Here is a 26,124-nt window from a genome sequence, read left to right on the forward strand (position 1 = left end):
GCAAAAAGTGGTGTGAGTTACAGGACATCTCAATTAACACCCATAAGGGTGTTCTTCAATTTACAGTGACACCGTAATGTACTTTGTCTGCTGCTTTACGCTTTATATTATGTCCAGGTTAAATGTCCATGCACTGTGGTACCGATGTGGGGTAGTTGGTATCGGTCAACAACATGTAATTTGCATCAAGCAAAAAGCATATACACACACACACACACACAAAACACTTGCGGGTGTGCCCCTTTCGTCCGTGTGTTTTGCTGCAAACCACATCTTGTTATGTGGGCATGTCCACCACTATTCTCTATTCGGACTGGATAACCAAACCCACACTGTCAACAAACATCGTGTTTCTGCAAAGTGCGTCGTCCCTTTTCTGTTATCACGACCTTGTTATTATGTGGCATGTTTCTCGTGAGCATTAATTGTTGCGAAATTCCGGTTCTGCGAGAAACAATGGGAACAAATGGGGCGTGGCGCGTCTCCGTGTGACCAAGTGTATTGAGTTTCGCTGCTGACGCAGTGCCGACGTTCAAACGCACGACGTTGCTCGGACACGTCATTGTTTGCGTAGGACTTCAAATACGGTGGCTATATCCAGATCCGATGGCTATGTAAGGCATCAATCTTCTCCGAGATTCACCGTGTAGCTAAGCGAAATGCGACATAATCGTTTAAAGTTTCGTTTGTGCATTCTCTAGACTTAGTAGATGGCTTCGTCTTGCAGCAGAATAGTGATGTCCGGGTCGAAAAAGGATTGCCCCTTCTTGAACCTGAAGCTGCCAGCTATACCGTCCCTTCAGATTCGATCCTTTTCTAAAAGGTCGATTCAGAAGGGGATCGGCTGCAGCGACTGGTCATCTTGCGGAGTGCGGTGGCAACCGTCGTCATAGAGTGTGTCCTCAAATTCTGGAAAGGGCAGAGGGAAATCTGTTTTCTTCTTTGTCTGCTGTTCGGTCGGTGTCTTTGGTAACGATCCAACCTCCCAGTTATCGGAAGAGTCGCTTGCCTTAAGGTCAGGGAAGGGTAACGGTAATGGTAACGGAAACAGAAACTATATATTACCGGTATTGGAGATGGTAACGGTGACGGAAACGGAAATGCATACCACGGTCCTCCATTACCGGAAACAGAAACGGAAACAAAAAAAGTTATCGTCCGGTATTGAATTCGGGTAATGGCTATTCCTGTTGTGCGATGGAATTTGAGTGACTTTCCATTTTTGTTTTAGTATTTTGATGACTCCATTCTCTGTAACATGCTCTACATGGTACACGAAAGCATGGAAAGAAGGCACAATAATGGATCTCGAGGGTGCATCCCCCGTTTACCTCGTCCAGGTCCTCGTAACTCCAAGACATCAACACATGACTACACTCCACCATAGCACGACGATGACAACCTGCGATTTTTAGTTACTTATTTAGTACTTTTTTCTTCATTTCACCGTGACCGTGGCGGTATTATTTACTATTGAGAGCGTCCGCTTATGAATGCGACATTGGATGAAGGTTACGCCCGTCTTGAGTTGCTGGACTCCGAATGACCAAAGACATGTTCCTAGATTATTTATTTTAGGCTTGCAAGATGCGCGCATCCCAACGACGCAAAATTACTTGTGTAGTGTGTACGCGTGACACCGAAACAGCACTTGGGCAAACCAGGGTGCTAACAGAGCCGGACGGGCTGTCCTCCCGCAGCTCTGTAACAGCCGTTCCATTACCGGAAACAGTATCGGAAACGTAACAGAAACGAAATTGAAAGGTCGATATAAGAAACGGATAACGGAAACGAAAACATAGCAGTAACGAAAATGGAAACGGTACGAAAATACGTCCGTTATCCTTCCCTGCTTAAGGTGGCTTCGCCTGTTTTGGCACCGCTTTTGGCGTTTCTGACGCCTGAAGTTATGCTTGGAGAAACTGATCCAGCCGACGCACTAGTGCCAGAACGGGACAATAATGTCTGCTGTTCCGTCGGTGTCTTTGGGAACGATCCAACCTCCCATGTATCGGAAGAGTCCCATGCCTTAAGGTGGCTTTTGTCTGTACCCCTTGTGTCTTTCCAGCAGGGTCCCGAACCTTGAAAATTACGGATCCTTCTTTGCCCACGACCGTGCGGCACCTCCAGTGACCTCTCTTAAAAGGACCTAACGTGCAAACCATCGCTTTTATTGCGATTGTTGCGCATTCGCCTATCTTGGCACTGCTTTTGGCGCTCCTGACGCCTGAAGATATGCCTCGACGGACGGGTCCAGCTGACGCCCTAAGTCCAGTACGGAACGGTAATGTCTGCTGTTGAATAACTCACACGGTGGTCGACCTGTGGCTACATGGGGAGCAACTCGATGTTTGAAGAGGAATTATCTTATGCTTTTCTTCCCTCTCCACTCGAACGGCGTGGAGCGATCTCCAGTGTTCGCAGTGGTCTTCACAAAACAGCGCCGAAGAAAAAAAGAAAAATGTGTCGTTTAAGGTTCACGGTCGAGCTACAGTGTTTCGATATTTAATGCATTCAGTAAAGCATGATACTAGGTGGTTGGTTATTTTATTTATTTAAAAAATTATGTGCAATTTTTCATAACAGGAAGAAGTTTACACCTGGCGACAACGTTTGGCAACGTACAGGTACCTGAACCGCTTATTTAAGGGATGGTCATGGTGAAGAAATGTGGTCCTCCGAAGGTGGTGTGACGCTTCGCCCCAAGTTTTGCGCGGAGAGATATAAACGACTTATATTAGCCTTGATGTTTGCTTGTATTCCGAGATGTACATCTAAACATGTAATAGTTTAATTTGCATAGTAGTTTAATATTTTAGTTTGCATCGTAATAGTTTTAATTTAATAGTGTTTTAATTTAATTTAATTTAATTTAATAGTGTTTTAATTTAATTTAATTTAATTTAATAGTTTTCTTTGTAATAATTTGCATCACTGATAACTGACCCGGCAGTCACATCAGCCATCTCTGCCAACGAAAGGGCTGTGGGAGTGGCCACGTGCTTATAGGAACCAATGGGAATGCCCGAGGTCTCTAGCTCCTCTGACGTCATAGCTGAACGCCGAAGCTTCTTCAAGGATTTCTATTTCGTCAACTACGAGACGCGGAAAAATGCGTGTTTTCCTCACTACTCTGGCGTACAGTGCAATGCACGCACAACCTAACGGACCACATATCTGAAAGCTTCACAACCCTTTGAATTGTTAGTTCTATACAGTATCTTTATATCAATTCTGCGTCATTTCTCGTGCGAACTTTGGAATGTATCACAAATAAGCGAACAAAGTCACGACGAACAGACCAAGAAACGCCGAAAGTGCAGGAACGTTACTTCCAGCGGTGATGCACAAGCCATTGATGCACTTTTCTCCACGGAAGGTGGGTGCTTTGTGAATTCGTGATCGGTTAAAAAGCGCCGTCACATTCTTCAAGTGTAACGTGCTGTTTGGAGGAAACTTAGCGGGAAACTTCACAGTTGAGTTGGAAACCTTCAGAGGTGTCCTGAAGCCCCGGGCCGTCGGGTTACGGTACACCGCCGAGTTCATTGCATCGTCGAAACTATCTGTTCCGTTTCTCAAGTCTGCCCTGTCACGGCTGTTATTCGAGGCTGGCAAGTCAGTGGTGTTATCGACCGTAAAACTTCTAACATCTGTAGCACTTTGGTTCGTGTGTCTTAGAAGATGTGTTGCATCTGTAATGGTGGTAGAGTTCCCGAGGTCCGGTAACGATTCGTTGTAGAGCACTAGAGGGACGTTCGTCGTTACGTTGAGGTCTCTTGGAACTGCAGAACTCTGCGTATCGTTATCAGGGTCGAGGTACGCCTCTATAGTGTTGTTCTGAGGGGTCCCGAAGCCCCAGACCGTCTGGTTACTGTACACTGCCGAGTTCATTGCATCGTCGAAACTATCTGTTCCGTTTCTCAAGTCTGCCCTGTCACGGCTGTTATTCGAGGCTGGCAAGTCAGTGGTGTTATCGACCGTAAAACTTCTAACATCTGTAGCACTTTGGTTCGTGTGTCTTAGAAGATGTGTTGCATCTGTAATAGTGGTAGAGTTCCCGAGGTCCGGTAACGATTCGTTGTAGAGCACTAGAGGGACGTTCGTCGTTACGTTGAGGTCTCTTGGAACTGCAGAACTCTGCGTATCGTTATCAGGGTCGAGGTACGCCTCTATAGTGTTGTTCTGAGGGGTCCCGAAGCCCCAGACCGTCTGGTTACTGTACACTGCCGAGTTCATTGCATCGTCGAAACTATCTGTTCCGTTTCTCAAGTCTGCCCTGTCACGGCTGTTATTCGAGGCTGGCAAGTCAGTGGTGTTATCGACCGTAAAACTTCTAACATCTGTAGCACTTTGGTTCGTGTGTCTTAGAAGATGTGTTGCATCTGTAATGGTGGTAGAGTTCCCGAGGTCCGGTAACGATTCGTTGTAGAGCACTAGAGGGACGTTCGTCGTTACGTTGAGGTCTCTTGGAACTGCAGAACTCTGCGTATCGTTATCAGGGTCGAGGTACGCCTCTATAGTGTTGTTCTGAGGGGTCCCGAAGCCCCAGACCGTCTGGTTACTGTACACTGCCGAGTTCATTGCATCGTCGAAACTGTCTGTTCCGTTTCTCAAGTCTGCCCTGTCACGGCTGTTATTCGAGGCTGGCAAGTCAGTGGTGTTATCGACCGTAAAACTTCTAACATCTGTAGCACTTTGGTTCGTGTGTCTTAGAAGATGTGTTGCATCTGTAATGGTGGTAGAGTTCAGGAGGTCCGGTAACGATTCGTTGTAGAGCACTAGAGGGACGTTCGTCGTTACGTTGAGGTCTCTTGGAACTGCAGAACTCTGCGTATCGTTATCAGGGTCGAGGTACGCCTCTATAGTGTTGTTCTGAGGGGTCCCGAAGCCCCAGGCCGTCTGGTTACTGTACACTGCCGAGTTCATTGCATCGTCGAAACTATCTGTTCCGTTTCTCAAGTCTGCCCTGTCACGGCTGTTATTCGAGGCTGGCAAGTCAGTGGTGTTATCGACCGTAAAACTTCTAACATCTGTAGCACTTTGGTTCGTGTGTCTTAGAAGATGTGTTGCATCTGTAATGGTGGTAGAGTTCCCGAGGTCCGGTAACGATTCGTTGTAGAGCACTAGATGGACGTTCGTCGTTACGTTGAGGTCTCTTGGAACTGCAGAACTCTGCGTATCGTTATCAGGGTCGAGGTACGCCTCTATAGTGTTGTTCTGAGGGGTCCCGAAGCCCCAGACCGTCTGGTTACTGTACACTGCCGAGTTCATTGCATCGTCGAAACTATCTGTTCCGTTTCTCAAGTCTGCCCTGTCACGGCTGTTATTCGAGGCTGGCAAGTCAGTGGTGTTATCGACCGTAAAACTTCTAACATCTGTAGCACTTTGGTTCGTGTGTCTTAGAAGATGTGTTGCATCTGTAATGGTGGTAGAGTTCCCGAGGTCCGGTAACGATTCGTTGTAGAGCACTAGAGGGACGTTCGTCGTTACGTTGAGGTCTCTTGGAACTGCAGAACTCTGCGTATCGTTATCAGGGTCGAGGTACGCCTCTATAGTGTTGTTCTGAGGGGTCCCGAAGCCCCAGACCGTCTGGTTACTGTACACTGCCGAGTTCATTGCATCGTCGAAACTATCTGTTCCGTTTCTCAAGTCTGCCCTGTCACGGCTGTTATTCGAGGCTGGCAAGTCAGTGGTGTTATCGACCGTAAAACTTCTAACATCTGTAGCACTTTGGTTCGTGTGTCTTAGAAGATGTGTTGCATCTGTAATGGTGGTAGAGTTCCCGGGGTCCGGTAACGATTCGTTGTAGAGCACTAGATGGACATTCGTGGTTACGTTGAGGTCTCTTGGAACTGCAGAACTCAGCGTAGCGTTAACAGGGTTGAGGTAGGCCTGTACAGCCTTGAGAAGGTTGTTCTTGCGTCCGCACAAGCCGACGATGTCGTCCATGTCTATTGTGTAGACGGCAACTCCGCCGTAATGTTTTGTTTCAATCAGCCGTACCTATAGACGGGTACACAAAAAGTTGTTAAAACCTCATGGATGCGATTGTGGTGATTATGCAGCAAAGCGTGCCTACCTTGTGGTAAATGCTCTTTTCGTCCTCGTAACCCACCCATTGGTCACCATTGTAGGCATACGGGCAGAGTGCCCTGCTGTCCCACTGCCTGGTCAAATTGTGTTCCAGGAGTGCCTTGCATATCTGCAAAAAACAATGTCCAGTCCGCTTTGAGGACACTGTGCCACAGTCCGGGGTTCCGAATATTAGTTTAGGTGGACCAAATGAAAGTCATGGAGTTGGGCTGGGATGCGAACCGAATACCTCAATACGACGTGTGTCCTCTGCCTCAAAGGTACGGAAGGTTCCATCTAACCCGTTGAAGTCAAAACTCTTACCTCAAAGTAAGCCAAGATCCCGGAGTGGTTAGTGTACTGCCCTGGCTGTCCTAGCGGGGAATCCTTGCGAAGTGGAGCCTTCAGACCATGATTAGTTTCATTAGCAAGCGTGTAGGACTGTCCGTAGAAAGGAATGCCCAGAAGGATCTTCTCTCTGGGAGTGCCCAACTTGGCCAGGAGATATACGCCTTCATTCTGCGTGATCAATATTATTGTTGATTAAACTTGATTATAATCTCGCCCAACACAAGTCGAAGAGATCAAGAAGACACCAGACACACAGACGACATCAATTCCACTTTCTCGACTTTCCGTGGTTGGCCACATCGCTAAATCGCAGACACCTTTAACACCCTCTATGGTATGCCATGGAGGTGTGTGCTGATGCCCCCGTGAAAGATCGTGCATAGATGAAGTTAGTGGGTAGGTCGTAGCAACCGACCTCGCCAAAATGATCTCCGGATTACCTAGGTCTTTCTAGGCCGTGTCCAGTGTCGTCATTTTTTCCTTTTTTCCGTTACCTTTATTTATTTCTTTATTTGTTCTCGCATTGTGTCGTAATTGATTACTGACCACGTTGAGGTTGGCGAGAGCCTGGTCCTCAAAGGGGCGTTTCCGCAGAGGGCTGTGGACGTCCGTGTAGTTGAGCCAACTTCCTCGTAGGGAGTACGCTTTGGCATGGAAGTAGTCTACGTATCTGCGCAAAAAAAAGGCGATTCAAGCAAGACTGCTTACCTCGAAGTGCAGTCACCTTTTCTAAACAGAACTGACGACGACTATGAGAGTAAGCAACGCAAATAGTTCATGTGCTGTAACCAAGCACTGACCTTGCAAGCTCTGTCAAATTGTATCCTGTCTGAAGCAGTTCCTTGGCAACTGGGACCTCAAGTAGGATATATGTCTTCCTGTTCACTTGACTCAGCTCCTTCCGCAGTTCCTGCAAAGCATACGACAACGCGTAACTCTAAAGCGAGGATTCATCTAGATCATCATTGAATCGTGTGGACGCCAGTATGTCATCTCCGCATCACTTCCCAGATGTTCATCATACAGAAATACGCGTCTGCTGCAGGCGGTAGTCGCATATGGCAGCGCTTCAATATGACGATTTCGTTGCCCATCGAGGGAAATTAGGTCAAAGACTATTGTACGGCTGTTCCGCTCGGAATAACATTCTAAAAGATAATCATCCGTTGGTTCTTGTAAGTACCCTCAGTGCATGGCTATAGGAATACTCAATAGCGCTGCTTCTGTAGCTTGATGTAGCTGTTAAAGTCGCTGCAAATGTGACGAAAACTAGCATTCTCGCGTCGTGTTGTTCACAATGCAACACGATAGTGTGATTCCTTGTACTGTCCGCAACACTCATTCTACATTGCGACGGATTAGTACAGATAGGCAGACGAGCCTAGAAACAAACGCAACACATAGATCCTCCAAGAGCCTAAGGGACAAAGCAACCCCTTGCGCTGGCAGTTGTTGGCCTTTACGTAAATTACTTGTTGGATTACTACAAGAGGTTCCAGTAAACGTACTCGTGATGTTCGTGCCTTTCATGGTTAGCTACTTAACTATACTGACGAGAAAAGGCCTCCGCTGAAACTGGTTGCTTATACCTTAACGACTGCAACTAAGTTTTCTCTGTCCTTGCTGGCAGGCTTACACCATCCAAGGGCAATGCCGTCGAAGCCATATCTCTCCATCCAAGCAAAGGCGCTCTTGGCAAAGGAACCGCGGCCTTCGCTCGAATTAGCCATTGCTGAGAAGACGTTGTCGTTGCCATCGTGGCAGCGGCCGACACGCAGCAGGAGTACCAGGCTAGGGTTCTTCCTCTTCAGGGTTGCCACGCTGTCAAAGTTAGCTGCGTAAAAATGTCAAAGGGTTTCAGTGGGCTATCAGCAAATTACAGGTTTTCTGGGCAAAACTATGTGTTCCATGTGTTCTATGTGTTCCAGCCTCAGAACGTCAGTTCTCTCATGTTAGCCAGTATGTGTTGGAGAATGAGATGAGTTTCGTGTCGTGTGCTTTCGAATTGCAAAGTGGGATACATAGATACCTATAATCACACCTTGTCTAATCACGTCGAATAGTTCCGGAAACTGGTTTTAATCTACGGGCACTGTCTCGCTTGACGAGACAGCAAACGCTCACCGTGATTGGCATCAAATGTAGTGCCGTCAAATGTCACATTGTACGTGTGGGAGTCAATGGTAGCAGAAGAGTACACGAGATGGCTGCACTGGTCTGCTGGAATATCCTCTACGCTGTAAGTAAACGGGGCAGGACGCCTCCACGACTGCGAATTCCAGTAGCAGACAACAGCCTTCTTTTTATGTTGACCGGCTGCAAAGCTATGGCCTCCTACAAAAAAAAAGAACCACCAAAAGTCATTTTGTGAGACTTCTACGCATGCGTACATTACATAAACTATGCCAGATTATACGGGTACTTTATGTAATATGATTAACGATACATCGAAGCTCGGTGCATTTCTCTTGGCGTTCTCATATATAGTTTACTGCACACACCTGTTGAGGGCATTTGTCTTCTGTTAACATAATTCGTACAAGATATCCCTCGAATTGTATTTGTCATACGTCACGACTTGTAGACAGTGATCTTCTGTCCCTGTTTACTGAATTGTCCTAAATGTTCGTATTTCTTCGAGTACAGAGAAGTCGAAGTGTGAGTTCAACGTATTCCCATCTAAATAAATGACCTGAGGTCAACCCAGTGCATTGTCTGATGTTGGAAAGCCAAGATAATTTCCGGTAATTTTTTATGGACGACACCGAAATTCCTACAAATATACCAAGATGTGACTTTCGCAATAACTTCAACAGTTCCTGTCGCAAAGCAAGCTACCGTATATATACAAAAATCATTGATACGTTGAAAACCACAAACTTACCCTGTCCTTGAACGCTTACAACGGCGAAAATTGAGAGCACGACTAATTGAATAAGTTTCGATTCCAGCATCCTTCGGCAGGCCTTGGCTTTGACGTAGGAAGAGTTATCAATTTGTGAGGCGAACTAAAGACCTGAATTCTACTTCGCAAACACTACACAGCGCCTTGGCTTGCTTGATATGTTTAACTGGTCGATAACATGTGCCGCGCCGTGTCTCAAGGAGGCACCTCTTCACATCTTAGATTACGCATATCTTCAAAGACAGGAGCTCGGTGCATTTGAAGTAATCGGGTGATACCAGGAATTCTCTCCGGACGAGCCCGCATTGCATCAAGAAAGCGAATCACTGATAGCTTGGCTGTTCTGGGCGACAAACGTCCTCCTAGAGGTCAAGGACGTTATGCAATGCTTCGTGTATTCTACTCGCGCGACCCAGAGTCGGAGTCATCGCCCTAGCGACTAGCATCGGGAGGGAGTCAAAAGGTCCACTGTTCTCGAAAGAAAAGTATTGCACTAGTAGGCTACTTAAGTACACGCGTGGTCTGTGACAAAAAGAACGCGAGACGGTTGCACTCCTTGAACTAGTTGAGGTGGTGCAGGCAGTGCAGGCAAAGATAATAAACTATGTTGGGAATTGATTTTCCGAGGCTGAGGCAATTCCCATCATGTTCAACAGCTGCTGCTTTGCCGCAGGCACCCTGAGAACCTGGCAGTAATATGCACTATTGATGGTGGTACCAGCGGGCAGAAAATCAATATGAACAACGCCAGGCTTGTTCCAGAAAACCGTGGCCATGACCTTACTCGCAGACAGGGTGCTTCGGAACTTCTTGGGAGCTGGCGAGCCCGGATGCTTCCACTGTTTTGATGCGCGTTTAGACTCAGGAGTGAAATGGTGCACCCACGTTTCATCGCACGTGATGATCCGATCAAGGAACGCTGTCCTTCAGTGTCGAAACGGTATCTTAGCTCTTAGGAGATTTCCAGTCTTCTCTGCAGGACAAACGCGGAGAGCTGCCTCGGCACCCAACGGGCACTAACTTTCCGAGACTGAAGGTGTTCATGAATGATAGTGTTCAACGTTCTCACAGAAAGGTCCGGAGCGATACTTGATACTTGAAAGGCTTTAAAAGGTTTCCCCTTCTCATGAACAGTTCCTTCATGTTTTTTAAAGCTGATGAGGACGCCCGCATAGGCGTCGAAACGTCATTTTCTTGTTTTATCGTTGTTTTTATTTGTTTGCAAGCCAGTGTTACGCAGTAATAAACCGAAAGGTCCGTCTTTCGAGCCAGTTCGAGACATTTTATCTGTCGGTCCTTGAGGATCAGGCGCTCCACAACTTGGATGTTCTCAGGATCTCTGACACTGGCCTCTGAGCCGCCCTGGCCGGGATCGTCCTACACTGATCTACGGCCATCTCGGAACCGTTTGCACCACCCAAACGCTTTGCTGCGGCTAAGTGTATCCATACTGAGCCTAATGGCCATACTGAGCCTGAAGTCTTCTGTGAATTTCAGATGATTTTACGCTTTCATTCACGAGGTTCACTGGGTTCTCTGGGGTTCTCAACCCCAGTCAGACGGACTAATACTTTCAGCGAGTGACACCTGCACTTAGTGTCATTCCTATACTGTCACACGACATCTTTTAATGACACTCTGCAGAAAGTGCGCTAACGATTTGGTGAGTTCCCCAAACTCACTCCACTTGTCTTCGGCAGGAAAAGTGTGTAGCCTCGACGGCAGGGTTTGTGGCACAGGTAAAAATATTGAGAAAATGCGAGGGGTCCCGACACCACAATACTTTTAAGCGAGTAATTTCAACAGCCCAAGCAGCACAATGTACTGAAAGTCGGGTGCAATAGGGGTGGAGGGGTGGGTGGGAGGCCTTGAACAGGCTCGTGAAACCGAAGAGCATTGATAAGACACATACCGTCCACCCCTATTGCACTCGACTTTCAGTACATCGTGCTGCTAGGGAGAGTGTTTATTTCATTTGAGTACAGTGTGACATGGTGCGAAAAAACATGTCGTTACACTAGTTAACAGCCTGTGACAACTTCGCGGTCTCAGCAATCCAGCGGCGGCCATTTTTGTTGTGGCACATGTTTGTGGCCAATTTGTTTAATGTTTGAAGACAATTAACAGGAGGTGTTTCTAAATCAAAGAAAAACATTTTGAGGGAGGTATTGTGGCGCACGCCTGGAAATTTTGCCGCCGTTTATTATTATATCTCGTAATTGCCGTCACTGCATAAGTGACACTTGATGATGATGATGATGATTGAAAAAAATGGGGATTAAGTGACACTCATTTAAGTGGTGTAGCAAGCACGTAGTGAAAGTGACATTCGCTGGTTGGAGTGCACTACACGAAAATGACACTAAATTATCCCGTGTGACAGTTCGCGGTTCGATGTGCGCGCTCACCTCGTTGTCGGCCATCTTGTCCAGCACGTGTCTTCTGTTTTGCACAAACTTTGGCCCACCGCGTGGTCAACGCGGAGGCCTGTCGCCTGTGAAAATGACGAAGTAGCGCGAGAAAGTCCCGGTTTGATTTGTATTGTCAACTGTAGGATGGGACAAGCGTAAGCTTGCCCACATCACGGTTCAAAAATAGTACTGCCCTCGCCCTAAAAACGAAGAGCAGGCATGCAGGCATGCCCGGTTTGATTTGAACACCCCTCGAGCAGAGTGGCATGTTTTTGTTTTGTTTCTCTTTTTTTTTTTTCACGCTCAGTTTGGCTGCTTGTGCATTAGCATCGCTGTACAGGATTTATAGTTCTGGGTGTGCTGTTGGTGCTTCTCTTATGTGTGTGTGTGTGTGTGTGTGTTTTCTGTGTTTTGTTTTTCTTCACCTTTCTTTTTGTGGCGTAGCGCAGCCAGTGGAGAAGAGCGCAATTGTTGCGCTTGCACATAACTTCAGCTTCATCATCATGTCTCGCATCTAATATTTCGGGTGTAATGGGGTAGTGTACTGCTCTTCAGTGGTGAATCACCCCAGGTCATTGTCACGATTTATTTGTTGTTCTTGTTGTTGGTGGTGGTGGTGCTGCAATTTCATATCGACCATCGTGGATCCTTCCACATATATTAACAGCTATATTTCACCTCCTCATACACCTACATACTCATTTACTTTCACACATAAGTCATTTGAAGTAGCTGGCTCCCAGGTTGTAGGGTTCAGCATATCCATTTGTTTGTTTGTTTGTTTGTTTGTTTTCGTTGTTTTTTTCTTTACCATCCTTCCGCCACGGAACAGAAACCGTCGGTGACAGCGATACTTCGTGACTCCCACATACCTGATCCTCTTATATGCACTCTCAGTTCTACACTGTGACGTGGAACCTTCTTAAGCAACCTGGTCGCGCCATGTCATATTCCTTTCGACACGTGTACAGTTAGTGTTACACGCGGAACATTCTCGTGCCAAGCTTTGCCTTGCCAACTGGACATCGTTGTGAATTGTGATAATACGCTTGGCACCTGGATCAGTCAATTCTCGATATCCCCGCGACCGCTTCATGCACAGGGCTCATGGAGGGGACCCATGATAAGCACCGATGCTCTTCGAGTGCCTTCAGTACGTTCGCGATAAAGCAGTCACTCATCAAACCCAAGCAGAACATGAGAAAAAAAATTGACTATCGTCGACATGCCTCACGAAACAGAGGGGAAGGAGAAAAATAATGACGTAAATCCGCATTGGTTGTGTGGCGCAGGAATGTACTGACAACTGTACCCGGTGACTGGTGGAGAACAACTGGTTAAATCGCGCTCTGCGCGCTCACGTTCAAACTGGACTGCCACCATCCGATGGCACTAGTGCTGCTACAGCTGTAACGCAAGTTTTATCGAAAATCTTGTTTTAAGACAAGACATCAGTCGGCACCTGTAGGCATCGGTCAAAGCCGCCAGGGCGCTAAGCCACAAATGTGACATCTCCGGAAATTTTCAAAAGCGAGAAGAACCTGTCTCGGTTTGCCGTTTTTAACGGAAAAAGAAATTGGCAATCTGGACACAGCGAAACAGCATGGTGCTTCCGAGCATATTGCCACGAATGACCTTCGAGAAACTTCCAGGGCAGGCACGAAACGGTACATCTCATCCCGGTGCATGCTGAAGAAAAAGAAAGAAGCTTCCAGACACATCGCCTGCTGCACGTGCTGTTTCTAGACTTTTCGGCGCGACGCTTAAATGCTTGTGCGCTCCAGGCTGGAGCACTCATTCTTTGGACTCAGTTGTGTTCAGAGAGCTATCACTCTTGTGCTTTTGCTACCAAGTAGTTTAATAAACCGTTTGCTGTTTATTCGACGACTCGCCGGCCCATTTCGCTTCGTGACAATATTTACGTTACATCTATTTACTCTGCCAATCCATCTCATAATTCATTTTCACGGACAACTTCCCTTTCCTTTGCGGAATTTGCGGAAACAGTTGACCTACAACGTTCCCTGTGAACACCTGCTGACAGCGGTCGCACTTCGCCCCTTTCACAAGTTCTTCCGTATTACAAACTTCAAGGCGCGGATCGAACACAGATCCTAGCGTGCATTGACTCAGCATTGGATAACCTCGCATGCAAGTGTAGAACTTGTTGGTATCGTTTTCGTGTGGAGCGTATCGAAGCCCTGTCTCGCATCCTTTGAGGCCCGAGACCGATGGATCTGGTCCTGTCACGTCCGCCGCGGTCGCACTTGAATTGTGAGACGCGAACCACTGCACTATCGGAGTCATTCTAGTCCCTGTCACGTCGAATGCTTCGCCGGTATAAGTTGGATCTTCGGTACTTGAACTTGTGTCGTATGCAGGTTGTGCCGTTGTCCAGAAATGGGTAACTTTTGGGCAACAGACAGAGGGCACGTACTTCTGAGGGCTATCATCGGGACAGTCATGGCGAAATGCCATACCATAGTAGCAGTAGTAATATTTGCGACAGTCGTCTTCATGAGGCGCCAGCTCTTCTGTCTTGTTTTTACAAGCGTTACTCTCTGATACGTAAACTGAAGATGCTTTTAGATGGTTGATAATCGATTCTGGAGACTGACTACTGGTGGGAATTTTCCAAGGCCAAGTAACCAACGACTTCGTGTAGTCGACGCTCCACTCCTCACTCACATCTGGGGTGACATGTCTGGGGTATGTCCTACCCCATCCTGGTGGAGCAGTAGAACCCGGAGACCCCCACGGTTTTTTACTTTCATCACTGCTCACACGTTCAGGGTACGCTGGGCTCCATCCTGGATATGGTGTGGTGCCATGGACTTCCCTAGACCAACTTGTCGATGTCGCTGCGTAGTCATTCGACGTGTGTTGACCTTCATCAGTGGTCACACGTTCAGGGTACGCTGAGCTCCGTCGTGGGTATGGTGTGGTGCCGTGGACTTTCCGAGGCCGACTTCTTGATGTCGCTGCGTAGTCATTCGACGTGTGTTGACCTTCATCAGTGGTCACACGTTCAGGGTACGCTGAGCTCCGTCGTGGGTATGGTGTGGTGCCGTGGACTTCCCGAGGCCGACTTCTTGATGTCGCTGCGTAGTCATTCGACGTGTGTTGACCTTCATCAGTGGTCACACGTTCAGGGTACGCTGAGCTCCGTCGTGGGTATGGTGTGGTGCCGTGGACTTTCCGAGGCCGACTTCTTGATGTCGCTGCGTAGTCATTCGACGTGTGTTGACCTTCATCAGTGGTCACACGTTCAGGGTACGCTGAGCTCCGTCGTGGGTATGGTGTGGTGCCGTGGACTTCCCGAGGCCGACTTCTTGATGTCGCTGCGTAGTCATTCGACGTGTGTTGACCTTCATCAGTGGTCACACGTTCAGGGTACGCTGAGCTCCGTCGTGGGTATGGTGTGGTGCCGTGGACTTTCCGAGGCCGACTTCTTGATGTCGCTGCGTAGTCATTCGACGTGTGTTGACCTTCATCAGTGGTCACACGTTCAGGGTACGCTGAGCTCCGTCGTGGGTATGGTGTGGTGCCGTGGACTTTCCGAGGCCGACTTCTTGATGTCGCTGCGTAGTCATTCGACGTGTGTTGACCTTCATCAGTGGTCACACGTTCAGGGTACGCTGAGCTCCGTCGTGGGTATGGTGTGGTGCCGTGGACTTTCCGAGGCCGACTTCTTGATGTCGCTGCGTAGTCATTCGACGTGTGTTGACCTTCATCAGTGGTCACACGTTCAGGGTACGCTGAGCTCCGTCGTGGGTATGGTGTGGTGCCGTGGACTTCCCGAGGCCGACTTCTTGATGTCGCTGCGTAGTCATTCGACGTGTGTTGACCTTCATCAGTGGTCACACGTTCAGGGTACGCTGAGCTCCGTCGTGGGTATGATGTGGTGCCGTGGACTTCCCGAGGCCGACTTCTTGATGTCGCTGCGTAGTCATTCGACGTGTGTTGACCTTCATCAGTGGTCACACGTTCAGGGTACGCTGAGCTCCGTCGTGGGTATGGTGTGGTGCCGTGGACTTTCCGAGGCCGACTTCTTGATGTCGCTGCGTAGTCATTCGACGTGTGTTGACCTTCATCAGTGGTCACACGTTCAGGGTACGCTGAGCTCCGTCGTGGGTATGGTGTGGTGCCGTGGACCTTCCGAGGCCGACTTCTTGATGTCGCTGCGTAGTCATTCGACGTGTGTTGACCTTCATCAGTGGTCACACGTTCAGGGTACGCTGAGCTCCGTCGTGGGTATGGTGTGGTGCCGTGGACTTCCCGAGGCCGACTTCTTGATGTCGCTGCGTAGTCATTCGACGTGTGTTGACCTTCATCAGTGGTCACACGTTCAGGGTACGCTGAGCTCCGTCGTGGGTATGGTGTGGTGCCGTGGACTTCCCGAGGCCGACTTCTTGATGTCGCTGCGTAGTCATTCGACGTGTGTTGACCTTCATCAGTGGTCACACGTTCAGGGTACGCTGAGCTCCGTCGTGGGTATGGTGTGGTGCCGTGGACTTCCCGAGGCCGACTTCTTGATGTCGCTGCGTAGTCATTCGACGTGTGTTGACCTTCATCAGTGGTCACACGTTCAGGGTACGCTGAGCTCCGTCGTGGGTATGGTGTGGTGCCGTGGACTTTCTGAGGCCGACTTCTTGATGTCGCTTTCGACGTGTGTTGACCTTCATCAGTGGTCACACGTTCAGGGTACGTTGAGCTCCGTCGTGGGTATGGTGTGGTGCCGTGGACTTTCCGAGGCCGACTTCTTGTTGTCGCTGCGTAGTCATTCGACGTGTGTTGACCTTCATCAGTGGTCACACGTTCAGGGTACGCTGAGCTCCGTCGTGGGTATGGTGTGGTGCCGTGGACTTTCCGAGGCCGACTTCTTGATGTCGCTGCGTAGTCATTCGACGTGTGTTGACCTTCATCAGTGGTCACACGTTCAGGGTACGCTGAGCTCCGTCGTGGGTATGGTGTGGTGCCGTGGACTTCCCGAGGCCGACTTCTTGATGTCGCTGCGTAGTCATTCGACGTGTGTTGACCTTCATCAGTGGTCACACGTTCAGGGTACGCTGAGCTCCGTCGTGGGTATGGTGTGGTGCCGTGGACTTCCCGAGGCCGACTTCTTGATGTCGCTTTCGACGTGTGTTGACCTTCATCAGTGGTCACACGTTCAGGGTACGCTGAGCTCCGTCGTGGGTATGGTGTGGTGCCGTGGACTTCCCGAGGCCGACTTCTTGATGTCGCTGCGTAGTCATTCGACGTGTGTTGACCTTCATCAGTGGTCACACGTTCAGGGTACGCTGAGCTCCGTCGTGGGTATGGTGTGGTGCCGTGGACTTTCCGAGGCCGACTTCTTGATGTCGCTTTCGACGTGTGTTGACCTTCATCAGTGGTCACACGTTCAGGGTACGCTGAGCTCCGTCGTGGGTATGGTGTGGTGCCGTGGACTTTCCGAGGCCGACTTCTTGATGTCGCTGCGTAGTCATTCGACGTGTGTTGACCTTCATCAGTGGTCACACGTTCAGGGTACGCTGAGCTCCGTCGTGGGTATGGTGTGGTGCCGTGGACTTCCCGAGGCCGACTTCTTGATGTCGCTGCGTAGTCACTCGACGTGTGTCGACCTTCACCACTGGTCACACGTTCACTGTACGCCGGGCTCCATCCTGTGGTGCTGCCTTCTGCAAGAGTGGAATGTTTCCCTGTGTAGGCAGTGCTAACACTAATACCATCCGTACCAGATGGGAATACTTCAGGTGTTTGTGTAGCGTTGGTCGCAACAGTCCTTCCCGTCTGTCCTCGAGGAGTGTGTTGGACACTGGCTTCTGTGGGCGTAAATGTCCAAGGCAGAAGTTCTGCAGAGGATTTCAGAGGAACGCTGTTTTTGGACAGCTGTTCCCGAACCGTCCTGAGAAGGTGGTAGTCTCTTATATCTCCATTGATATCGTCCATATCGACAGCCCAGATGGACGCCCCAGCGAAACCATCTTTCTTCACATGTCTTATCTGAAAGATTCCTTGTAAGTTGTCCTGCTGTAGAGATGATGTGCTAGAATACCTTGTGCTGTATGCTCCATTCGTCCTCGTAGGCGATCAGCTGGTTCCCGTCGGTGATGTACGAACAGGTTCCGTCACTCTTTCCTCTCTGTCTCCACGTTCCACTTCGAAGCCTCCTAGCAACCTTTCATTGAGAGAATAATGTAACCTTTTCAATACACTTGACATACCGAAGTAGCCGCGGAACACTTTGGCGTGACTTTAGTGCAACGGGACAACCATAATGCTTCGACCTGCGTCTTACAAACAAACGATAGCGCTTCTCGTTAAACATTTTTGTGCATTGTGACGGCTCAGCTTCACTGCTCATACATACAAAATAAGGTGGAGCCCTTTGCAGATGGTGCAAGAACTTCTCTCCTGAGACGTAATTGTCTGTAATGCGTAATGAGCCTATAAAAAGCGTGCATTTTACTAATTACCATCGTATCTGTGGGGCCAGAGCAGTGTAACATTGTACTGCCAGCTTCTGTTTTTGCTTTTAGGACGTGCACACTGCCGTCTGCCTAGTGGATTATATTGGATTGGATTTGACGGGGGGAAAAGAGACACTATTGTCTGCTGAAGCATACAGGCGTTCCCTAGTCTGCTACGAGCAGCACAGACAATCAAAGAAAGAATGTCGTAAATGCAGGCTAGCTGGTGGATAAATTCCATGATAGGCAAGCCTGAGCGATGAGCAAGACACGTAAACAAACTTTGAGCCTTCGTGTTTATGTTTGTTTACGTGTCTTGCTCATCGCTCAGGCTTGCCTATCATGAACCAATCAAAGAAAGTTCTGTGATGAGGTAGGAAATATGATGCTACTGCCGACTTACCTCGAAATAGGGAACTATTTCACCGGATGTGACGTCTGTCACGTTACTGGTAATGTTGTAGATCCTACCGTTGAAACCAATCCCCACGAGAACCTTCTCTTTCGGGGCACCAAGCTGCGTGATCATGTTGAAGACGTCCGTCTGCCCAATATGGTGAGCAGCATGGTGATATGATGATTATACCACAATATGGCTAGCAATACGGAGCTCATTGAGCACAATGAGTAAAATGCACTAAAACACACACGCACATAGTATATAAACATGCAGTAAAAGGATAAAAGGTATACCCACTACCTGGAGGCAAAGCGAGGGTCGGTTTTCTTTTCCAAGCAACTGTTCTTCCATTTCATTTTTAATTACCGCTTACATGTCACAGTTTTCAACACAGTTTCATAGCGATCGCAATAGGTAGGAATGAGGTAATGCTAACTCCGAGTACTACAATTACTTCTTACTAAAAGAACTACAAAATCCCACGTGAATCTAAAGTTATATTGACGTGACGTTTCAGTTAGACAAGAATTCTCAGTGAATTGATTACGTTATTGGTCATCCCATTATTATTATTATTTTTTTTTTTTTTTACTAACCGATATGTGCAAATCTCATTCGCGTTCAAAAACTCGACAGATCTTAAAACGCGAGTCAGTGTTCTCATATCTTCCAGGCCCAGTTGTGAATCGGACCATTCTCTTTCTTGCAACAGCAACTACTCATGCCAGCTACCCTCAGATATGGTGCCCCACGTATAATAATATACTATACTATCATGAGCACTCGATCCATGAATTTCTTTTGCCCACGTGAGGGTTGTTTAACATGCGCTAGCGTCCCTGACCTCTGTTCGAACCAGTAGCCATTGGACCAGTGGGCGGACACTTCTATACGCTATCTGCCGTGGATAGCGTTGAATGCAACATGGCGAGCAGGCGTGGAGACCCGCAGCCGGTCTTAATAATTATACTCACCGCATTCTCGGAATGAAGCGCTGTGTCGTTGGTGATTTCGCCTTGTTTCCAGTTACAGGACGTGTCGTACGTTTTCAGGTGGAAGTAATCTACGATGCTGCGAAAGATCGAGATGAACTTTAAAGGAAGACTTCGGAAGGATTCGAAAAAAAGAAGGTGAGCATCATACCGAACACGGACCGCTCCCTTGATATCGAATACAACATTCGCATTCATTTTGTGCGAGTAATTAATTCGTAAATGATGACAACACCAACCCGAAAGCAACGTGCAAATCGCACAGCGGTTCGCAAGGAGGAAGATACTGTGACGTCACCCGGCATTGTCGTCTGCTACGAAGCTTGCATTCTTCCATGCAGGATGACGTCGGCAGTGTTGCTTTCAGCGCCCTCTTGGTTCACAGACGCGAAGCGCTCGCTTCGTAATAATTATGTTCGAATAAAATCTACGCACTTTGGGAACGCGATATTTCGTATGTGTGTTCTTGATACCGCAAGGGTTACTGCTATGCCACAATCGTTGTGACATAGCAATGTGATTTTGTTGCGGAGTCCCACTTTAAGCGAAAGTTGAAAGGAAAACATTTCCACTTTGGTCTTTCAAAAAACAAACTGTCATTTGAGAATCCAATATCGAAACGTAAACACTGAACTTCAATGTACCGAAGCAAGCATGAGCGATCCCTACCTTGCAAGAAGAAGGAAATTGTTTCCAGCCGGCGACACCTTGCTCGGCGGCGGCAGGGCACATGTCAGGAGGGCGTTCATTCGTAGCTTCTTGAATGCTCTTCGAATTTCCTTGAAAAGACATTGTAGACGATGCAAAAATGTAGACGATTTGGCGTTTGCAAATGCGTTTCTTAAGAGAACAAGGAAAAAGAGGGCTTGCACAGCTGATTAAAACATAAAGCGGTAGTATATGGGCTGTCAGCTGACGTTGAGAGTTGTGTTCGACCGTAACTTACGTGTAGATGTCACATGGAAAATCGAACCATGTCCAGCGTTGTAATTTTAGCAGTATACGCGAAAAACGAACAGCGCGTTCACATCAGGTTACGGCTTCATCGTGATTCGTGACATGAGCACTACTTATCGCACCTTGAATGACGTCACAAGCGTGTGCGACCGAGGTACCGTTATTGACATATGGTAAAAGACTATCAGTAAGTTGTGTCTGGTATCAGTAGCTGAACTGCCTGGCAGAACAGGAATTGGAGGTTATTGACATATAGTCCAGAGGCCGGGAGTAGACATGTTTAATATAAATTCAAGTTAAGGTTATTGACAATAGGTGCGTGGAGTAGCGAGGTCGCGTTAAATAACGGCTCCGCTGAGCGCGCTCCGTCCACTGCGTCGCTCTTGCTCCGGAGCCTCTGCTAAACGGTTTCTTTAAGCCAAAAGAGCGTTGCGTGTGCACGCGATGTGTACACGTTGCGTGTGCAAAACGCCCCTAGCGTCTCTGTGTGTCACTGAATGTTCTTTTCCGCTACAGCCTTCTTGGGATCCGGCTGTCCGCAGCCTTAAAAAGATTACCGTAATTTCACGCGTATAAGCCGCACCGAAGATAAACCGCAGGACGCGTTTTTAGGAAAGTTTTGAAAATTTTCTGGCAGATAAGCCGCACTCGCAGATAAGCCGCGGGCAATACGAGACGACTCATTTGTGCGACAAAGGAGACCAGTGTTCCAGTCAGTGGTCTTCCAGAAGACGTGAACCATTGTCACCACTTTCGTTAAAGCTGCTTGGGGGAATGCACCAGCAAGATCAATCTACTCGAATGTGGACCCGTCCCTGGTAAGCACTGTTCGTGCATCGGCAGGGCAGTGCTGTTCCAGAGACAGTGTCGGCCCTTTCGTTAAAACCGGCGTATAGGGAAAATACCAGAAAAAAATAGTCATCAGATAAGTTGCACCGGTGGATAAGCCGCAGAGCACCCGTGAGAAAAAAAATCGCGCATAAGCCCGCGTGAAATTACGGTAATTTAACGGTGCAGGTGGGTCAAACCGGAGAGGAGGGTGGAGAGTGCGAGAAGCACTCTGACTTGTGGCTAGGAACGCTGAAGCGCCAAAAGGAGGTGTCCCATGTAGTAAAAAGGAGCACGCTCTATGCGCTGCTTAGCCGAGTCCTGCACTCCAAAGAGAGTGACTGTCTTTAACTCCACAAGGAGCGTCCCCCCGCTTAACGCTTCAAGTTCTCGTCTTCTATCGGCTTCCGCTCACGCCTATTTCTGCTTCGGAGTGCTTGGCGTACAGACACGACAGCCTTGCGTGTGCGGCATAGTAAGTTGAGTTTGCGAAAAGCAAAATCGGTGTATCGATCATCGTTGAAAATTTATGCAGGCCATTTGAGGTGGAGGTGTCTTTGCGTAGCGCGGGACAGACATCGACACTATGAATCACATCAGCTACGCGCCAAATCGCCATAACCGCCATAAGTACATCTGTGAGCTGCCGGAACGGCGAACCTTACGTCACTTCCGTCCCCCTCATTTTCATTCCATCTCTCCGTTTCTGAGATAGAGTCACGAAGTTTGACTCGAGTCACGCGCACTGGAGGTGCACTTGGCCGCTTAGTGGATAGAGTCATGACTCATTTGACTCTGAAGTCGCCACTTAACGCGTCCAGTGATATCGCGGCAGCGAAAAGCACGGGACGTAATGTCAGCGACCCAATGCCTTATGACACACTCACATACTCACCCAAGCCAGCCGGACGAACTCTTTTCCGAAAGTTTGACTGGCAGCGTCCGTAGGGAACCAGTCCAGGTCGACACCATCGAATTTGTACTTTGTGACGAATGTTGTGAGAACCCGTACGAAGGCGTTTCGGCTGGAGGCGTGCTCCAGCATTTCCCATCTGGAAGAATTCGGCGACATCCAGCTGCCAATGCTCAGGAGCACTTTCAGGCTTGGGTTCTTGGTCTTGAGCATCGTGAAATTTCTGTAGACACCTGTTCGTGTTCAAGAAACATCTACGATGTAGCTCCAGACGTAAGCACGAGGTGTAGCTCCTGTTGTGTCAAGCCAGTATACAGTTCCTTTCACCATGACATATATCCTGGCTTTTTGAACATCTTTGCAGGTGTAATTGTGTGTGCCTACATGCAGTATAAGATGTTTAGTTTCTGTAACAAACAGCAAACCAACCCACGTAGGACAATGAAGTCATTCACACCAGAGGCGGAGAGTTTTCATTTTCCCAGGGGGGGCAAGGGCGCACCGCGAAGTAAGTACTCTGGCGGGGGGGGGGGGGGGATATGTTTATTAAGAAAAAAAAGAAAGGAAAAGAAAGCCAGATGGATGTCGGCTTGTTATTCCAACAAAAAAGTGAAAGGGGAAGAAAAAGGCAAAGAAAAGAAGAAAGCAAAAGAAAACAAAAAGAAGGAAAGAAAAGAAAAAGAACAATGATGAACACAAAACTAAAGTTGAAGAATCACACACTCCGGCGGGATCCTATGATGTATGCAGAACTGGTATAGAAATAAGAGGAAGGAAGAACAGAAAAAACAAAACAAAAAGAAAAACAGAGAGAACGTAAACAGTGAACATGTGCACAACTGAAGGCATTACGCCTTTGAAAACTGAGTGCAAAAGGAACAAAATGCATTGAATCCTCGGTGTTTGAGCCGAAATGCGCGCAATTTAATGAATATGGTCAACGAAATGGAGCAGCGGGAGTTGAACCCGCTCCCAACGGATATGCGTTCCGAAGATCGTACCGTTACACCTCGCAGCTGCTGGTACCTTTTCGACTGCTTCGTTTCATTGACCTGATTGCTTTGGGCGAAGTTCAGTCTATGTGTTGTGTCATCCTCTGTGTTTCTTCGCCTCACCTTCTACTGTGATAATGAGTATGGTGGGCGGATACATATTTTACAAATTGCAAGATCAATTTTTGGGGCTGGTGCCTCTTCGCTCTTTTGACCCTGGCGCGCCGAGCCCCAAAGGTTGGTGTCAGTCTCTTAGCGGGACTTCCCGGGGGAGGCGGCGCCCCTCCTAGTTCATGTTCCGGGGGGGCAAGGGCCCCCCCGCAGTCGGCGCCTATGATTCACACACCCGTTTCTCTTAACGAATCCGTGTTACCGTTTATACGCAACTCAGTCCATGCCCTATCCTTTTCCACCCCTGCCGACCACAACCGTGGCGGTTATGTGGAAAACATACCTGGTTTTTTAACGAATCCCGGGTATATGGTTTCTATTCGGGTGCCATCTTCGCTAGCAGTGGCGTGAGAGTAGATCAGGTGAGTGCAGAGGTGTACCGGGATGTCCTCGATGGAAGTGTTGTAGGGATACGGTCGCTCGCGAGACAACGACTGCCAGTAACAAAATACGAGCTTGTCACCTTCCTGCGTAGTACCCTGTGGTTGTCCTGTGCGCAAACAGTTGTCGATAAGCTCAAATGGGATACATAATTAGAAATAGAAGTATTTTTATTTTGAATTATGAGTTTTACAACAGCACGTACACGCACAGAAGGATTAAAAGCAACGCCATCTACACAGAATAAGGCCTGATCGCTGATCGATGTGACGCCCCAAATAGGTGTCAGCCAATCACAGGGGCGTATTCGGTGACTATAGGGACGAGCCGCCATGGGAAGCCACCGGTGGTCAAAGTGACTTTCTGCGTTCAAAACCGTCTCCGCGGATTGGCTGGGTCCGTCGACATAGTAAAGATACTTGAAGGTGACCTGGGTTCGAATCTATCTATGTAAGTTCTATGACCACCGTATGTCAACGTAGCGAGTGAAGCAGATGAGTTCTCCTGTCCAGGGCCTCGGTCTTGAACTTACAATACAACACATATACGCGCTCCAAAGGCCCGGTTTCACCAACGTCGGGTAACGTTAAACCGAGATTAAGGGTTGCTAACTCTTGAAGGTAACACAATTCTTTTTTACTTCAAATTGCCACCGACGATATCACACATAGAAAGCTTGTGGCTACTCGTGGCTACTTGCGGCTGTCAGAATGGCTGAAGGCGGCTCGTTCCCATGACTACATGTGTCTCTGTGATTGTGGGGACTTGTTAGGATTACGTCACTTTCGAGCAACCATATTTAGGCCGTACCAGGCCATTTTTAGACTAGAGGCCGTCGACGATTCCAACTATCGTGAAGTTCGTGCATACCTTTGACGTGCGCCAGAAGCGACAGCAGCACCACGCAGCAAGCTGCGACCACCGTCTTCATTGTAGGGCTGAAATCAATAATAACGAGGATTCAATAGTGATGTCAAGAACTTTCTGCGAACCGCAGATTCGTATTCCGACCCGCTAATTCCTGCGATTCGGCGAACGATCGACTTTTTTGTCCGATTCACCGAAGTTCGGCGAGCGTTGCGGGACGAACCAAATGTTATCTGTACTGAACGTTGCTGGTGATTGCACTGCGTTCTACTGTCATTGATGATTTCTGCAAACTTTGACGAGTTCTAACCTTTTCAGGTTTGTGACGTCGCTAGAAATAACGGATCAGTGTGGTTAGCAGCTAGAACATCTCAAACCATAATAACGCTGAAGTATTTCACGGTTCTTAAAAGGAACGCTTACAGATGCGAAGCTCCGAAAAAAAAAGGACAATTTTGAAAAAAAAAAACAGTTCTTTCGGGTGTTTTCTCTCGTCTCTGGAAAAATAGCCCAAAATTTCCAGGCGACAAAATTCAAAAATGTAAATTCTCATGCCTTTGATGCGTTCCAACCCGGCAACAGTGACTTAGGTGCCTCTAATCCGCCAACAACCACCAACTTAGTGCTCCGTCTGGCCACTCCAAGCGATCGCAATTGCGTTCACATAATGTCGGAGTTCTGGTCGGAGTGGACGAGGTTGTTCTATAATTACCTATCGCTGAGTAGACAGCACTCTCATGGGATACTCTGCTCTGCATTTATGCCTAGCGGATGAACACTACTAAAGCTTCTAGCTCATTGTATGGCCGGCAATGCTTCGACTCAACAGTAACCACGTGTTTTCATTTTTTTTTTTTTCAATTTTTCGGAAAAAAACCGAAAAGAACCTTTTTTTTTTTTTTTCGAGCGATTCAAAATTTCCGGAAATTTTGCATCTCTAGGTCCGGGACTGCCCGTTAGTAAGGAAATTAAAGCTCCAGCTGTGTTCGCGCACAAACATATTTATGTCACGGACATTATGACCTCTGCAGGCGCACGGGAACCCATTGTGGCTTTGGTCTCTTAGCCAACCTCGCCTTAAAACTGGCATGTGATATCTTCGAGTGCCGACACAACGATCGAGCTTACCTTGTGCTTCTCTAATTCTTCTGTGATGTAGATCTTGTCGAACTCGTTTGCCCCCTTTGGGTAACGTCTGCACATGCAGCGCGGCACTACTTGACAGAGATAAAATGAAGTATTACTTACATAACGGGGCTACACTTATCGAGCTGCTTTCAGATAGCCGCTTCTGGCCTACACTCAAGCTTTTCTTGGGGATTTCCCTCAAGATATTGCTTCGTGTTTTTCCCTCGTGTGCCGTGTGCTGTATCCCCGACGGACCTCACGTCTTTACTTGGGTGTGTGCCGGAGC

The 26,124-nt window shown here is 48.1% G+C and overlaps 1 protein-coding gene across 1 annotated transcript; it reads right to left on the bottom strand.

The window, feature by feature from the left end:
• Nucleotides 1-2,530: 2,530 nt before the first annotated feature.
• LOC135367604 (uncharacterized) lies at nucleotides 2,531-25,942 on the bottom strand. Its single transcript, XM_064600894.1, has 19 exons — nucleotides 25,839-25,942; nucleotides 24,714-24,781; nucleotides 23,746-23,952; nucleotides 22,282-22,532; nucleotides 20,271-20,380; nucleotides 19,584-19,680; nucleotides 18,613-18,753; nucleotides 17,795-17,917; nucleotides 17,475-17,742; nucleotides 13,677-17,417; nucleotides 13,109-13,146; nucleotides 9,308-9,431; nucleotides 8,548-8,757; nucleotides 8,013-8,257; nucleotides 7,224-7,333; nucleotides 6,970-7,093; nucleotides 6,397-6,591; nucleotides 6,080-6,202; nucleotides 2,531-6,003 (listed from the first exon to the last, which is right to left on the bottom strand). The coding sequence occupies exons 2-19, from the start codon at nucleotides 24,772-24,774 to the stop codon at nucleotides 3,268-3,270; spliced, it is 8,904 nt and encodes a 2,967-aa protein (XP_064456964.1). The 5' UTR covers nucleotides 24,775-24,781; nucleotides 25,839-25,942; the 3' UTR covers nucleotides 2,531-3,267.
• Between the last annotated feature and the right edge of the window lie 182 nt (nucleotides 25,943-26,124).

This window comes from Ornithodoros turicata, chromosome 8 (assembly GCF_037126465.1).
Source record: "Ornithodoros turicata isolate Travis chromosome 8, ASM3712646v1, whole genome shotgun sequence".
Classification (NCBI taxonomy): Eukaryota; Metazoa; Arthropoda; class Arachnida; order Ixodida; family Argasidae; genus Ornithodoros; species Ornithodoros turicata.